Source organism: Ornithorhynchus anatinus, chromosome 9 (genome assembly GCF_004115215.2).
Source record: "Ornithorhynchus anatinus isolate Pmale09 chromosome 9, mOrnAna1.pri.v4, whole genome shotgun sequence".
In the NCBI taxonomy this organism is placed as follows: Eukaryota; Metazoa; Chordata; class Mammalia; order Monotremata; family Ornithorhynchidae; genus Ornithorhynchus; species Ornithorhynchus anatinus.
Window position 1 is genome coordinate 20,670,178 of NC_041736.1, and position 16,810 is coordinate 20,686,987.

General features: G+C 49.7%; 1 protein-coding gene across 1 annotated transcript; it reads left to right on the forward strand.

Annotated features, from left to right (window-relative positions):
- Nucleotides 1-7,104: 7,104 nt before the first annotated feature.
- Nucleotides 7,105-9,204, forward strand: LOC114814282 (basic proline-rich protein-like). Its single transcript, XM_029072258.1, has 2 exons — nucleotides 7,105-7,175; nucleotides 7,227-9,204. Exons 1-2 carry the CDS (start codon nucleotides 7,105-7,107, stop codon nucleotides 9,202-9,204), a joined length of 2,049 nt encoding a protein of 682 aa, XP_028928091.1.
- The last annotated feature ends 7,606 nt before the right edge of the window (nucleotides 9,205-16,810 follow it).

A 16,810-nucleotide genomic window follows, 5' to 3' on the forward strand; every position in this document is an offset into this window, starting at 1 on the left:
CAATTCATACTCCATACCTCACTCCTAGATTTACCAGTACTAGCAATAACAGAAGTTAATTCAGGTTGGTAACCTTAGCAACTCTATGAAAATCTCTTCAGAATATCCCAGGTCTACAGTGCCCAATTCCATAGCAGCCATTATTAAAACTCAAGTATGTAATCATCCACACTAGTTTGCTGCAAGCCCATAACATTGTGAACTCATTAAACCAGGAACTGCAATTTTGACCAGGGACTATCACTGACCTTTGGTCATTGAAAATAAGTTTATAAGCCATAGGCCCCATGATGGATTTATTTAAAACACTGGTTAAAGTGGATTGATGGTGGTTGAGTCAGGCTAAACTGTAGAAAAATGATATTTGAACCTTTTCTGGTTGAAAAGAATAGGGTGAGGCATGGTAGGAGAAAATGTTATAGAAGCAGTGTGGTCTGGTGGAAAGAGTACAGGGCTGGGAATCAGAGGACCTGGGTTCTTATCTTGGCTCTGCCACTTGTCTGCTGTGTGACCTTGGGCAAGTCATTTAACATCTCTGTGTATGTCAGTTTTCTCATCTGTAAAATGGGGATTAGGCCCCTCTGTGATGCTGATTATCTTTTACCTAATTTAGCACTTAGGAAAGGGCCTGGCATGTAGTAAGTCAGTACTTAATAAGTACCGTTATTATTATTATTATCCCTCTAGACCATGTGGGCAGAGAACGTTTCTACCAACTCTGTTATATCATCCTCTTCCGAGCGCTTAGTACGATGCTCTGCGCACAGAAGGTGCTCAGTAAATACCACTGATTGCTTGATTCCTTTTAATTAATAAAAAGTCAACAGACGTCACAGGAGGATTCTGTTCTCTACCTAATCTAGTTGGCTGAATATCTGAATGCCATTCAGAAACACGGAGTTTTAGGTTCACTTGGTTTTGGATGTTAGTTGTTAGAAATGTTAGAGATGTTAGAAATGATTTTGTTCCAACTGCTTGATCCAAATTGTTTTTAAAAACACCATCTCAAAAATTGAATGATGAGGCTATGGATGGCTTGTTTGAGGATTCACAGTGGCAGAGGCCAAACAATACTCTGTTCCCTGTGCAGTGAAGCTGTACAGCATAGGAAAACCAGCTCAAATGACAAAGCCTAATGAGACCTTAGAGCTGAATGCCTTTGAGTTCAGAAAATTGTTAAATCCTCACATTTTAATACTTATTTCAAACACTATCATTTCTTTTGATATGTATTTAGGAAACGATTGTCCAAAATGCACGGTGCAATCATGGGTAGAGAATAGAATTAAATATTAAATCAAGTAGCTAAAATAGAACATACCCATTCTAAATCACGCAGTGGAGTTATTTTGAGTGAATACAAAGTGATTTGTGAAAACGTCTACCATCCACAATCTGATGGCTTTCATACTTTATCTCGATGTGGACAGATTTGTGGCCAAGAACATTCTTCACTGAAAATAAGCTCATTTGTCTTTTTTTAAAAGCATTTACAGCTTTAAAGAAACTGGGGGGCATGAAATGACCTAATTTGATTGGAGCCTTTAAATAGAGAGCCTCTTTTCCCATGGAGTTACTTTGTCTTTGCTATCATTCAACTGTACTTTTTCAAATTACCTCAAATATTTTTTAATGAAAATGTATCTGCAACTTTGCATGAGATGGAAAACTAGGTTTGCACTTTCCACTGGCAGTGCATCTGCCTCTCGAAGACTCCCCCAACCTCTCCCCCATTCCCAGGCCTCTTTATGAACTGGGGAGCAGCGGTGATAAAATCAAGGTGTGGGGCTGGGGGCGGGGGGAGGCTGCAGAACAGTGGCTTAGAGAAGCAGCGTGGCTCAGTGGAACGAGCACGGGATTGGGAGTCAGAGGTCGTGGGTTCGAATCCTGGCTCTGCCCCTTGTCAGCTGTGTGACTGTGGGCAAGTCACTTCACTTCTCTGTGCCTCAGTTCCCTCATCTGTAAAATGGGGATGAAGACTATGAGCCTCATGTAGAGCAACCTGATTAACCCTGTAAATCTACTCTAGCGCTTAGAATAGTGCTCGGCACACAGTAAGCGCTTAACAAATACCAACAGTATTATTATTTTTATTTATCACAGATATTTCCCTCCACACTACCCCAAATATGACCCCACCAAGGTCCCTTGAGTGTGACTGCTGTTTTTAGACTGTGAGCCTGTTGTTGGGCAGGGACTGTCTTTATCTGTTGCCAAGTTGTACATTCCAAGCACTTATTTAAGTGCTCTGCACACAGTAAGCACTCAATAAATACGATTGAATGAATTAGAGGAGGGGTCCCGATCTGACCACAAAGGATGCACGGAGGGAAGACGGGATCTGCGCCTTCGCAAGATTTAGGGACCTTGGCGTATCTACCCATGGGCTCAGCTGGACGGGAATTTCCCCCTTCACATCCAACAGAATTTCCCTACATTCAAAGCCTTATTGGAAGCCCACCTCCTCTAAGAGGCCTTCCCAGACTAGGCCCTCCTGATGCCCTGGGAGCCAGTCAGCCCCTTCTTTTGGCTCAATGATTGAGTGATTGATTGATTGGACGTGTGGCCTGGGACTGCCCTGAGTTTGTTCCACCAGGGACTGTGGAGGCAGCACAGCAGCAACGACTCTCTCCTTTGAGTCTCGCCTGTCATTGCTCTCCACCGATCGGCGGGTGGGGAAGAAGGCGAGGGGTCCCCAGATTTCCCAGGGAGGCCTTGAGTGGGGAGGTTTTCATTAACCATCCCCGGTAGCAGATGGTTCTCTGCTTACCCGGAAGGGGCCATCGGACTATTTCCCTCCTCATGCCCGGAGAATACACATTCCCTGGTGGGAACGGGAGCTTGGGCACACTATGTTCATGCACCCTGGATTTCGGCAGGAGGAGGGTGCCAGATGAGGTGAAAACACCTGTGCCCTGGCAGCTTTTTAAAAACTATCCACACGGCTCAACAATCTCTCCCATCTTTATTAAACTACCGGATTCTAACCCAGTGAGTCTCTCAAATGCAACTTGGGTGGCCCAGTGTAGAAATCAATGCTTCTGCCCTCATACTTTTTTCACCCCACACAACCACCTTCCTTTCCAAGTTCACAGCTGATCAAACATCTGTAACATCATTAGCACCACTTATGAAAAATCATATCACACTCCCTATTCATATTTAAAGGGCCTTATTTGATGTGTGAAGAATGGTCTGAAAAGGAACATCTGTCACCGGAGTGCTTGCAGCACTCTGAATCTCTTTAGGGCAATAAATTTATTATATTCAAATGCATAATCATCCCCCTCTGTTAATAATACACAAACTTTATACACAAACCGGGAGGCCTGAAGATAAACAGCAGAGACTCTGAATTATATTAGCCCATCTAGGTGGCTACATAAGGCTTTTCTCATTTCCAGCCAATTAAGTATTTTACGATTCTTGTGATTTAAATTACTATGCCCTTTAGTAACCCTTTGGTTTGATTTTATGAATGCTAGAAGAAAGTCATAAAGTAGAAAACCCACACCCTTATCTCTTTACCTCCACGAGTAGAAAACCCACACCCTTATCTCTTTACCTCCACGATCTGTTTTACCTAGTGTCTTGGACAAAATTTTGAAGCAAACCTCTAAAAATGTGTTTCATTAAAATGCAGTGTATCACTGATCACGCTAATTGCTTAAAGAGTAAAGTTTCTACCTAGCTGCCTCCCACATTCTCAGAAGCAGAGCAATCTTTATGATTAACAAGCAATTGAGCACTGAAACTCATCATGTAACAGTTACAAAATTATGACTTTTGTTGCTCCAAGAAAAAGTAGTCTTGATTCTTTCTAAAAAACTGAAGTCATACAATATGTAGACTCAAGCAGGATGTTTGCAATGAAGCCATGAGTTCTCTTTTAACCTGGAGATTTCGAAGTGCTTACACATGTAATTTTAATGTCTTATAGCTTCGACTGGCTAAGTAATATCTGATTATGGAAGGTAAAGGCACAGAGTAATTTAGATGGCTGTTAATTTAATGACAAGGAGTCTGATAAGGATAATGCAAAGGATTATCACTGATAATAAGGGTAAGCAAAAGAACTAAATGGATGCAAACTCCTGGTATTTTAGTAGTTCCTGATCCACCGTGAGTGCCTAATCAGGGCAGACTATTTTGAAAATGTCTTCTTTGGATGCCATCTAGTCCAAAAACAAAGGTTGCTGTTTGAGAGTCACCTTATGAACTTTGAAATAAATCCCTAGAAAAAGGATCCAAAAGAGGAGAGTTAAAGAGTGAAACCCCTTTTCTAATCCAAAACACGTTGAGGGAAGGAGGTTCTCTTTCCAAGCCCTGGATTACTTTTGGAGCCGTGAAGATCCTTGGCTTTTGGACTTTAGAAAGACCTCAGAAGATTCTTGCAGAATAAAAGAAGCTTCTACTGAATGTAGAAGGGGTTGGTTACTCCACTGCAAGCTACAAAGGTATAGATTGTGTTCTTCTCTGGGGCAGAGTTTTGCCAACTGTTTATAGCTGGGACCGGAGGAGGCGGGGGTGGGTCAGACTGGGGGAAAGGAAGAAGGTGGGAGACTAGCTAAGCACTACACATTAGCAGAATCCCCTCTCGGCACCCGCTTTAGCAATCTTAGCAGCACCTTTCTCTCTTCCCAGCAACCTCTAATCGCTATAATAATAATAATGATAATGTGGTTTTGTTAAGCACTTAGTGTGTGCCAAGCACACATCTAAGCAGTGGGGTAGATACAAGGTTATCGGTTTGGACCCAGTCCCTGTCCCACATGGGACTCACAGTCGAGGTACGAAGGAGTAGGATTTAATCCCCAGGGAAACCCTTGCCCATTTCTGACTTTTTCATTTGAGGAGCGATACAGGGCATGGAGGTCGTAACAGGAAGGATTGGGGGTTCCCGGACGACTGAAAATTTGTCCGAAACTAGAGTTCAGGAGCTGCTCCGCAGGGTCTAGAACACCGGCTAGAAGTTCTGGAGAGCTGAAGGAATATCTCCTTCGAAGAGTAGCCCAGGCATCCCTTTGGTGAGCCAGAGGAGATCCAAATTTGGTCCTGCACTTAGGGCACTGAGGTCTGGGCCAACAGGAGCTTTGCACACTCGAGTGGAGCTAAAATAAGGTTTTCTCACCCGCCAGCTGCACCCCTACAACCTTCCCTTACACCCTCTGGAGTGTAAGCTCCTTAGAGGCAGGAAATGTGTCCTGTGCTTCCGCGGTTCTTTGGCAAGAACTTAGTACAGTGCCCTGCTCTCAGTAGGCACTCAATTAGGATACCACAGGAATCCCAGGGAATGCCACCAGAGTTTACCATGCCCACACAGGCTTGCTTCCCCCATGCTGCTGGATGAGCCATGGGCATGTTTTTCATCTTAAGGCACAGTAACCACATCCCAAACTGACTGTGGGCAACCACCTTCTGTGTTCGCCTGCTCCCACTGACTTTTTCTGGGGAGAGGTGCCCATCCAGAGTCTCTGACTGGTTGGTTGGGTTTCCTAAGGGAAGAGATCAGGGGAGCCTGTGTCCTGGCCCAGGGTGACATTATTCTTTAAGACCTATGATCGCTTCCACATCCGGAAGGCTCTAGAACACTGGAGCTCTCAGCGGGATTTCCTTGTCTTTGGTCAATAGGCTCCCATAAAAATCCATAATCTCATAGTCACGGGAACATCTTGGCATCCTTCCGGTGGGTTTCCTGCTAATCACTGTGTCCCTTGGAAGAATCCTGGGGATCCTCCTGTTTCTTCCCAACCATGAAGATCTCTGAAAAGGTTATACCTCTCCCGCAACTGCCACTTCAATCCCGAAGCACTCGTGAACTCACAACCTCCTATTATGCTTATGTACACACCTTAGAGGGGTTCCCCCGCCTCTAAGTCTGTAAGCTTGTTGCGGGCAGGAAATTGTCTACCAACTCTGTCTGTTCTCCCAAGCGCTTGTACAGTGCTCTGCCCACAGTGAGCAGTCAACAAATATCATCCACTGATACTGATACCACGTTAATTCAATACTAACTTTTCCTTCTCCATCCTCGCCTGTAAAGTGTTTTAGAGTCGGCCTTCCCTGCTGGACTGTAAAGCCCTGGAGGGCAGAGATCAGGCCTACTACTTCTCTTGCACTTTTCCAAGAGCAGGGAATGTGTCCCTTTATTGTTCTATCATCTTCTCCCAAATGCTCAGTACAGTGTTCTGCCCACAGTGAGCAGTCAATAAATACCGTCGATTGATATTGATACCATGTTAATTCGATACTAACTTTTCCTCCTCCGTCCTAGCCCGTAAAGTATTTTAGGGTCGGCCACCCCAGCTGGACTATAAACCCCTGGAGGGCAGAGATTGGGCCTTCTACTTCTATCGCATTTGTCCAAGAGCTTGGTACAGTGCTCGCTGTGGGCTGGGAATGGGTCTGTTCATTGTTCTACCGTCCTCGCCCAAATGCTTGGTACAGTGCTCGCTGTGGGCTGGGAATGGGTCTGTTCATTGTTCTACCGTCCTCGCCCAAATGCTTAGTACAGTGCTCTGCACGTGGTAAGCGCTCACTAAATACGACTGACTGCTCTGCACATGGTGGGTGCTCACCAAGTACTACACGGACCGACCGATGAAAAATCTCAGGGGGTCCTCGAGGCGAGGCCGGGGTGAGGGCCCGGTGGGCCGCCCTACCTGGTAGGCATCGGGGATGTTGACCGTCTCGCCGCGTTCTCCGACGTAGCCTACGATGCCTTGGCCCCAGGGAACCTGGACCTCGCTGGGGTCGTGGGCGCTGCCGTGGGGCCGAAGCGGGGTGCCCGCCTGCCCGTCGAAGACCTTGGCCACTAAAGTCTTCTTGCCCGCGGCGGTGGCCTCCACCAGGAACAGGGAGCCGCGGTGGGCGTCCACCAAGAGGCGGACGAAGACGAGGATCTTTTGGCTGAGGCTGGTGAGGTCCAGGTCGTTGGACACGTCTTTGACCAGCTCCAGGAAGAAGTGGGGCTGGCTGTGCCGCCGCAGATGGCACTTGTAGTCCAGGGCGGTGGGCGGGCACTGGGGCAGGCTGACCCGGGACTCGAGCAGGGCGCTGAGGATGTGGGCCGAGGTGGGCGGCAGGGAGCTGGCCTTGCGCAGCATGGCACGCCTCCGCCCGCCGCCCGGCCGCTCCTGGGGCCCTGCCAACGCCGACACCCCCGCCGGCTCCTCGTAGGTCCTGGTGGCGGGGCAGGCCTTCGAGCGGGCGAAGGTCCTGCGCAGCTCCTTCTGCGAAGCCCTGCGGCGGAGCCCCCAGCCGCCCCGGGGACCCCCTCCTCCTCCGGAGGAGCCCGGTGGGGCGGTGCCACCCTCTGTGCCCATCCCGTCTTTGGAGCCCCCTGGGGCCGTGCCACCGTCTGTGCCCATCCCCTCTTTGGAGCCCGGTGGGGCGGTGCCACCGTCCGTGCCCGGCCCGGTTTTGGATCTCGCTGGGGCGGTGCCACCTTCCGTGCCCGGCCCGGGTTTGGATCTGGCTGGGGCGGTGCCCTTGTCCGTGCCCGGCCCGTCCGAGGAGCTTGCTAGGGAGGTGCCACCGTCCGTGCCCATCCCGTCTTTGGAGGCGGCTGGGCCGGTGCCCCCGTCCGTGCCCATCCTGGTCTTGGAGCCCGGTGGGGCGGTGCCCCCGTCCGTGTTCATCCCGTCGGAGGAGCCTCGTGCGGCGGTGCCCCCGTCCGTGCCCTCGCCCGTGCCCCCGTCGGTGCGGGGTCCGCCGGCCTGCTGCGGCGGCGGCGATGCGGGGCTCCGGGGAGCCGGGGTCCCCCCCCGGACCCGGCCAAGACCCCGAGGACACCGCAGCACCCCACCGGACCCGACAGCACCCCACCGGACCCGACAGCACCCTACCGGACCCGACAGCACCCCACCGGACCCCACAGCACCCCACCGGACCGGACAGCACCCCACCGGACCCCACCGGACCCCACCGGACCGGACAGAACAGGATCCCACCGGCCCGGACAGCACCCCCCTGGACAGCACCCCACTGGACAGAACAGGACCTCACCGGACCGGACAGGACCCCCCCCCCCCGACCCGACAGGACCGGGCAGGACTTCACCGGACCCCACCGGACCGGACAGGACCGGTCAAGACCCCACCGGACTCGACAGGACCGGGCAGGACCGGTCAGGACCCCACCGGACTCGACAGGACCGGGCAGGACCTCACCGGACCCCACCGGACCGTACAGGACCGGTCAGGACCCCACCGGACTCGACAGGACCGGGCAGGACCGGACAGGACCCACCGGACCCGACAGGACCGGGCAGGACCTTACCGGACCCCACCGGACCGGATAGGACCGGACAGGACCCGACAGGACCGGACAGGACCCCACCGGACTCGACAGGACCGGACAGGACCCACCGGACCCGACAGGACCGGGCAGGACCTCACCGGACCCCACCGGACCCGACAGGACCGGGCAGGACCTTACCGGACCCCACCGGACCGGATAGGACCGGACAGGACCCGACAGGACCGGACAGGACCCCACCGGACTCGACAGGACCGGACAGGACCCACCGGACCCGACAGGACCGGGCAGGACCTCACCGGACCCCACCGGACCCGACAGGACCGGGCAGGCCCTTACCGGACCCCACCGGACCGGATAGGACCGGACAGGACCCGACAGGACCGGACAGGACCCCACCGGACTCGACAGGACCGGACAGGACCCACCGGACCCGACAGGACCGGGGCAGGACCTTACCGGACCCCACCGGACCCGACAGGACCGGGCAGGACCTTACCGGACCCCACCGGACCGGATAGGACCGGACAGGACCCGACAGGACCGGACAGGACCCCACCGGACTCGACAGGACCGGACAGGACCCCACCGGACCCGACAGGACCGGGCAGGACCTCACCGGACCCCACCGGACCGGACAGGACCGGTCAGGACCCCACCGGACCAGACAGGACCGGGCAGGACCCCACCGGACCCCACCGGACCGGACAGGACCGGTCAGGACCCCACCGGACTCGACAGGACCGGACAGGACCCACCGGACCCGACAGGACCGGGCAGGACCGGAGCGGACCCCACCGAAGCGGAGCGAATCTCCCGGCTCCCCGGTCGGCAGAGGGGCAGGCAGTCGGGGAGGGACGTGCAGTCCGGGAGGGCGGCGCGGAGGAGGAGGCGGGGCGAAGGGAGGGGTCTGCCCCGCGGCTCCCCGCAGACGAGGACGACTGAGAGGGCTCCCCCTCCAGAGTCCGTCTTTCCAGCCTCCCCCTGACACTCCTCCCTCCCTCCCCCCCTCCTCAAACTCCCAGCGCTCAGTACAGTGTCCCGCACGCCGCAAGGGCTCCATAAATGACCTCGATGCCGGGGCGGGGGGAAAGCCGACCGAGATGGACCCTCTAAACCCTGCGCGGGACGGACCCTGCGCCCTGGACTGTCTGGCCTCGTCCCCAGCGTTTAGTGCAGAGTGTGGCGCAGGGTCAGCGCCTGACGGATTCCCCATTTATCTATCATGTTTAATAATAATGTTGGTATTTGTTAAGCTCTTACTATGTGCCGAGCACTGTTCTAAGCGCTGGGGGAGACACAGGGGAATCAGGTTGTCCCACGTGGGGCTCACAGTCTTCATCCCCATTTTACAGATGAGGTCACTGAGGCAGCGAGAAGTTAAGTGACTTGCCCAAAGTCACACAGCTGACAAGTGGCCAAGCCGGGATTCGAAGCGCCCTGGGTCGTTAAGTGGGTGCTGGGTCATAATGCTACTCCTGCAATAATAATAATAATAATGATGGCATCTAAGTGCTTACTATGTGCAAAGCACTCCTCTAAGCGCTGGGGTAGATACAATAATAATAATGATGGCATTTGTTGAGCGCTTACTATGTGCAAAGCACTGTTCTAAGCACTGGGGGGGGGGGAATATAGGGTCATCAGGTTGCCCCTCGTGGGGCTCACGGTCTTAATCCCCATTTTACAGATGAGGTCACTGAGGCCCAGAGAAGTCAACTGACTTGCCCAAAGTCACACAGCTGGCAAGTGGCAGAAGCAGGATTAGAACCCACGACCTCTGACTCCCAAGCCCAGGCTCTTTCCACTGACCCAGCCTGCAATGAGGCCGGGGAGATGGGGGCGAGGGTCGGTGTCCCCTCCTGCCCACTTGGCATTTTGGGGGGGCACTGGGGGCTCCCCGGGGCACCCGCTAGCTAGGCTGTGCCCCTCTCCCCGGTCGTCGTGGTTAGTGTGATTCCCATAGATGCAAACCACCCCTCCTTCTTCCCCCACTTCCCTTTTGGGGTCCTTGTCCTTCCCTGCAATTTCTGGATTTTTTTTTGGCCAGCTTTAGTCCCCTTTGAAAAGTTTTTAAAGCCCCCTGCTTGGGCTGGGACCTCCCCAACTAACAACCCAAATTACACCTAAAAAGTATTTGATCCCCAGTAAGACAGACCTAAGATGTTACTGTTTAACTTCCCACTTTGAGAAATAAACTGTTCTGATGAGTGGCAAGAATCAAGGCTGGGTTATTTACTCCCCAAAGTATTTTACTCACTAGAGTAAAAAAAAACCAGTACAAGTAGCACAGCTTTAATAATAATAATAATTATAATGCTGGTATTTGTTAAGCATGCTGAGCAGCGTTCTAAGCACCGGGGTAGATAGAAGGTGATCAGGTTGTCCCACGTGCAGCTCACAGTCTTCATCCCCATTTTACAGACGAGGTAACTGAGGCACCGAGAAGTTAAGTGACTTGCCCACAGTCACACAGCTGACAGGTGGCAGAGCCGGAATTAGAACCCATGACCTCTGACTCCTAAGCCTGTGCTCTTTCCACTGAGCCAAACTGCTTCTCTCAGTAGGCTTTATCTCTCAAAAGACCACACTCTGAACAGTTCTCTCTGTTTGCTCTCTGCCATACATGTCATTGCCCAGTTAATTCAGCTCGGCATAAATACTCTTCCCACATTTCACACTTTGATGTTAATTGAATAAAACAACACTTCCTTCATCCAAACCGAAACAGACACTTTTCCAGAAATCAGATGCCCGTGTTGAGACATCAGCTCCACAGGTGAACACATTTCAACCCTTACTGAATCTAGATTTTTTTAGAAATTGATTCAAGGCATCACATTTTCATAGACTGTCAGCTCACTGTGGGCTGGAAACATAATTTAACGTGTAATATTTCACATCTGAGAAATTTGTCTTGTGACATATCTCAGTTGCAACATCATCTCATGGGATCTTTCCTTTTTCAAATGTGCGGTAAGATCAACTCTTTCAGTCTTTTTTTTAATACTACCCAAAATCACAAGTTCAGGGACCGTATTTCTTGGAGTTCTCCAAATATTCCATTAGGGTATCTTCTCCCCACACAATGCCTGGAAAGTTAAAAATATTTATGAAACTTTGCATGTGCCAAAGTGGACAGGTTGGCATGGCTTAGGCCATACATTAATGAATAATAATAATAATGATGATGTTGGTATTTGTTAAGCTCTTACTATATGCAGAGCACTGTTTTAAGCGCTGGGGTAAACACAGGGGAATCAGGTTGTCCCATGTGGGGCTCACGGTCTTAATCCCCATTTTACAGATGAGGCAACTGAGGCACAGAGAAGAGAAGTGACTTGCCCACAGTCACACAACTGACAAGTGACAGAGCCGGGATTCAAACCCATGACCTCTGACTCCAAAGCCCGTGCTCTTTCCACTGGGCCACGCTGCTTCTAATGGACTAGTTTACACTACACCTAATGGGGAATTCCACCTCTGAGGAATCTATTTTAATGCAATCTGTATTGGAATTTTTTTAAATCACACCGAGTTCCACAAACTCAAATTTAACATAATTATGAATACAACTGTGCTATAATGTTCATGTATGTATTTTATATATGTTATATTAATTCGATCGTATTATTGAGCACTTACTGTGTGCAGACCACTATACTAAGCGGTTGAGAAAGGACAATACAGCAATAAAGACAATCCCTTCCCACAGCGAGCTCATAGTCTAGAGGATATATGTTATGTCATCTCCTCCAGGAGGCCTTCCCTGACTAAGCCCTCCTTTCCTCTTCGCCCACTCCCTCCGGCATCACCCTGACTTGCTCCTTTCACTCACCACCACCCGGAGCCCCACAGCACTTAGGTAGAGATCCAAAATTGATTTATTTATATTAATGTCTGTCTCCCCCTCTAGACTGTAAGCTCGTCGTGGGCAGGGAATGTGTCTGCTATATTGTGTTGTATTCTCAGTCAGTCAGTCAATCCCAACCGCTTAGTCTAGTGCCTTGCCCACACTAAGCACTCAGTAAATGTGATTGATTTAATTTACCTCGATACATGAAATCCCTCCATTGGAGAACATTTATTGAGAACTCACAATGAGTGAAGGACTGTACTGAGCGCTGGGGAATATGCGTGATGATTGAGAAATGGATGGCGTCTCACAAGAGACTCGGACAGACGCTGAGGGAGGCCAAAAAGACAACAACAAGGGATCAGCTTATTCATTCAATCGTATTTATTGAGCGCTTATTGTGTGCAGAGCACTGTACTAAGCGCTTGGAATGTACAATTCGGCAACAGAGACAATCCCTGCCCAACAACGGCCGGCCTCACAGTCTGAAAGGGGGAGACAGACAATAAATAAACGGCGAAAATAACAAAAGGGAAATCAAATGTAAAGGTTCTTACACATGCAAACATCTATGTAAATGTAAATGCCCTGAGGCGGGGGTCCTTAGGCTCCTCCGAGGCGGTGGTCCATGGTGGGATCGATCCTCTGATTTCTCGCTGCTTCAGGCAGGGCCATCAGGAGTCCAGACGGCCACAACCTTCCCAATATTTTAAGTGCTGTGATAGCCGCTTCTGCCCATTATTTGCCCCGGGGAGGGGCAAGGAACTGGGTTGGGTGTGTGCTTGTGTGTGCAAATGCGAGTGTGTGTGTGTGTGTGTGTGTGTGAATGCCCTCTCTCTTCACATCCTCCAAACTAACTCTCTTCCCCTCTTCAAAGCCCTCCTGAGAGCTCACCTCCTCCAGGAGGCCTTTCCAGACTGAGCCCTCCCTTTCCCTCTGCTCCTCCTCTCCTCCCCATTCCGCCTGCTCACGCCCTCTGCTCTACCCCCTTCCCCTCCCCTCAGCACTGTGCATATTTGCATATATTTTTTATTGCTCTAGTTTATTAATGATGTGCATAGCTCTATGACTCTATTTATTTTGATGGTATTGATGCCTGTCTACTTGTTTTGTTTTGTTGTCTGTCTACCCATTCTAGACTGTAAGCCGGTTTATTGGGAAAGGGATTGTCTCCATCTGTTGTCGAATTGTTCTTTCCAAGCAATTAGTACAATGCTCTGCACACAGTAAGTGCTCAAAAAATACGATTGAATGAATGAATGAATGAGAGTGTGAAAATGAGGCTGCTCCCCAAAGGGGCAGCAGGTTTCGCTTAGAACTGGTGTATTATCAACTACATTTTACAGCAGGGAAACCCCCTCACAAAAAGGTAATTTGCCCAAGCTTTTGGAGAATACTTGCCTCTGACGAAAGGTAGAGAGGATAAATAAATTGATTTCAAGTCTCAAAAATGCCAAAATGGCCTTCAAAAACATTGAAATTCAGTAAGGAAAATGAAATAAACAGGATGAGAAAATCCTGGCAAAGACAACAACAGGAAAAAGACAGGGGAGTTGCATGGGCTATGAGTTGAATGTGATTCAGCAATGTACTTCCCTTACTGATCTGCACACGGTAAGAGCTCAATAAATACTCTTGATTGAAAATCAATCAATGGCGTTTATTGAGTGTTTACAATGCAGAGCACTGTATTAAGTACCTACATAGCGATGTATTAGGAGTGTGGCATACAAGAGGAGGGGAATAATCCTTTTTCTACAAAATGTTGTTCAGACCCCTCTTACAAATGTCCTGTTAGGAGAAGCCTAGGGGGTGATTTATTTTTAATGGAATTTGTTAGGTACTTTCTATGTGCCAGACATTGTACTAAGAGCTGGGGTAAGTACAAGGTATCAGGTTGGACACTGTCCCGGTTCCACACGGGGCTCACGGTCTTAATCCCCAATTTACAGATGAGGTAGGAAGGGGCAGAGAAGTTAAGTGACTTGCCCAAGGTCACAGAGCAAACAAGTGGCAGAGGCAGGATTAGAACCCAGCTCCTTCTGACTCCCAGGCCTGGGCTTGGGAGTCAACAAGGCCACGCTGCTTTTCTTCATTCATGCATTCATTCGATCATATTTATTGAGCGCTTATTGTGTGCACAGCAGTGTACTAAGAGCTCGGGAAGTACAATTCGGCAATAAATTGAGACAATCTCTGCTCACAACGTGCTCACAGTCTAAAAACTGTTTTCCAGAGCATGGAGGGTTTTTATGCTAGTGGATGCTGAAACGTTAGCCTTCTTGTCCCCTGAGGATTGGATAAGAGGAAATAGATTTATATTTACCGGAGAGAGCTTAGTTATCCGTGAAGGAGAACTTTGTGGTTGGGAGGGTGACTGAAACACTGGGATGGCCTATGGAGGGAGGTGTCACAATCACCATCCTTAATGACCTGTTGAAAAAGAGAAGATAACATCTGTCAGGGACCGTTTAAAATGGGTTTGCCTGGAGGTTTGGATCGGGACCAAATCTTACCTTCCAGGCTACTAATTTCTTTTTAATTTTATGCTGAACCCCCCGGGGCTTCTGCGTGTACTGCAGATTCGGTACACCAGGAACGACGTTTGAAGAAGAGCCGGTGCTTTAATTGGTATTACTGTACATTATTAACATCACACAGCGAAGAAAACAAAGCCCTCTAACACCTAATTATGCGTTCTCCACCTTAGTCTTACCTCTGTTCTTCTTTGAAACTCCAGAAGCAGCATATTCTAATGGACGGCGCATGGGCCTAGGAGTCCGAAGGACTAAATCATCATAATAGTGATAATAATAAAAATGATAATTTTAATAGTACTTGTTAAGCATTAACGGTGTGCCAAGCACTGTCCTAAGCGCTGGGGTAAATACAAGTTAATCAGGTGGGACACAATCCCTTTCCTGCATGAGGTTCTCAGTCTAAATAGGAAGGGGGAGTATTTAATCCCCGTTTTACAGTGGAGGCAAAGAGAAGTTAAGCGAAATGCCCAAGGTCACACAGCAGATAATAATGTTGGTATTTGTTAAGCGCTTACTATGTGCCGAGCACTGTTCTAAGCGCTGGGGTAGACATAGGGGAATCAGGTTGTCCCACGTGGGGCTCACAGTCTTAATCCCCATTTTACAGATGAGGGAACTGAGGCACAGAGAAGTTAAGTGACTTGCCCACAGTCACCCAGCCGACAAGTGGCAGAGCTGGGATTCGAACTCATGAGCCCTGACTCCAAAGCCCGTGCTCTTTCCACTGAGCCACGCTGCGCAGAGCCGAGATTATTTATTTATAATAATAATAATGATTATCATTATTATGGTATTTACTGGTTATGGTTCTGGTTAAGCTGTTATTATGTGCCAGCCACTTTACTGAGCACCGGGATAGATACAAGCAAATCGGGTTGGACACAGTCCCTGTCCCACATAGGGCTCACAGTCTCAATCGCTGTTTTACAGATGATAAATACTACTGAATGAATAATAATAATAATAATAATGTTGGTATTTGTTAAGCGCTTACTATGTGCCAAGCACTGTTCCAAGTGCTGGGGCAGATACAAGGTAATCAGGTTGTCCCAAATAGGGCTCATAGTCTTCATATCTTTTTACAGATAAGTGAGGCACAGAGAAGTTAAGTGACTTGCCCATGCTCACACAGCTGACAAGTGGCGGAGTTGGGATTAGAACCCATGACCTCTGACTCCCAGGACCGGGCTCTTGCCACTAAGCCATGCTGCTTCTCAATAATGTGTTGGTATTTGTTAAGTGCTTACTATGTGCAGAGCACTGTTCTAAGCGCTGGGGTAGATACAGGGTAATCAGGTTGTCCCACGTGAGGCTCACAGTGAATCCCCATTTTACAGATGAGGGAACTGAGTCCCAGAGAAGTGAAGTGACTTGCCCACAGTCACACAGCTGCCAAGTGGCAGAGCTGGGATTCGAACCCATGACCTCTGACTCCCAAGCCCGGGCTCTTTCCACTGAGCCACACTGCTTCTCAATAAATACTCTTGAATGAATGCATGAGTAACAGTTAAGCGCTTATCAAAGACCAACATTATTATGAGAAGCAGCGTGGCTCAGTGGAAAGAGCCCAGGCTTGGGAGTCAGAGGTCATGAGTTCAAATCCCAGCTCTGCCACTTATCAGCTGTGTGACTGTGGGCAAGTCACTTCACTTCTCTGGGCCTCAGTTCCCTCATCTGTAAAAGGCGACACTGTGAGCCTCCCGTGGGACCACCTGATTGTCCTGTATCTCCCCCAGCGCTTAGAACAGGGCTCTGCACGTAGTCAGCGCTTAACAAATACCAGCATTATACCATCATTATCGGTTATCATCATCATGATTAGTCTGTAAGCCCGTGATTAGTCTGTGAGCCCGTCAAGGGGCAGGGACTGTCTCTGTTGGCGATTTGTCCATTCCAAGCGCTTAGTGCAGTGCTCTGCACAAAGTAAGCGCTCAATTAAAAGGAAGGAAGGAAGGAAGGAAAGAAGGAGAAGGAAGGAAGGAAGGAGAAGGAAGGAAGGAAGGAAGGAAGGGAAGAGAGGGAGGAAGAGAGGGAGGAAGGGAGGGAGGAAGAAAGGAAAAAGAAGGGAGGAGAAGGAAGGGAGGAGAAGGAAGGAAGGAGAAGGAAGGAAGGAGAAGGAAGGAAGGAGAAGGAAGGAAGGGGAAGGAGAAGGAAG

Coding starts and splice junctions, on each gene's coding strand:
- LOC114814282 (XM_029072258.1), top strand. CDS start 7,105: ATGGCACGCCTCCGCCCGCCGCCCGGCCGCTCCTGGGGCCCTGCCAAC. Junction 7,176..7,226: donor GACACCCCCGCCGGCTCCTC/GTAGGTCCTGGT, acceptor GGTCCTGCGCAG/CTCCTTCTGCGAAGCCCTGC.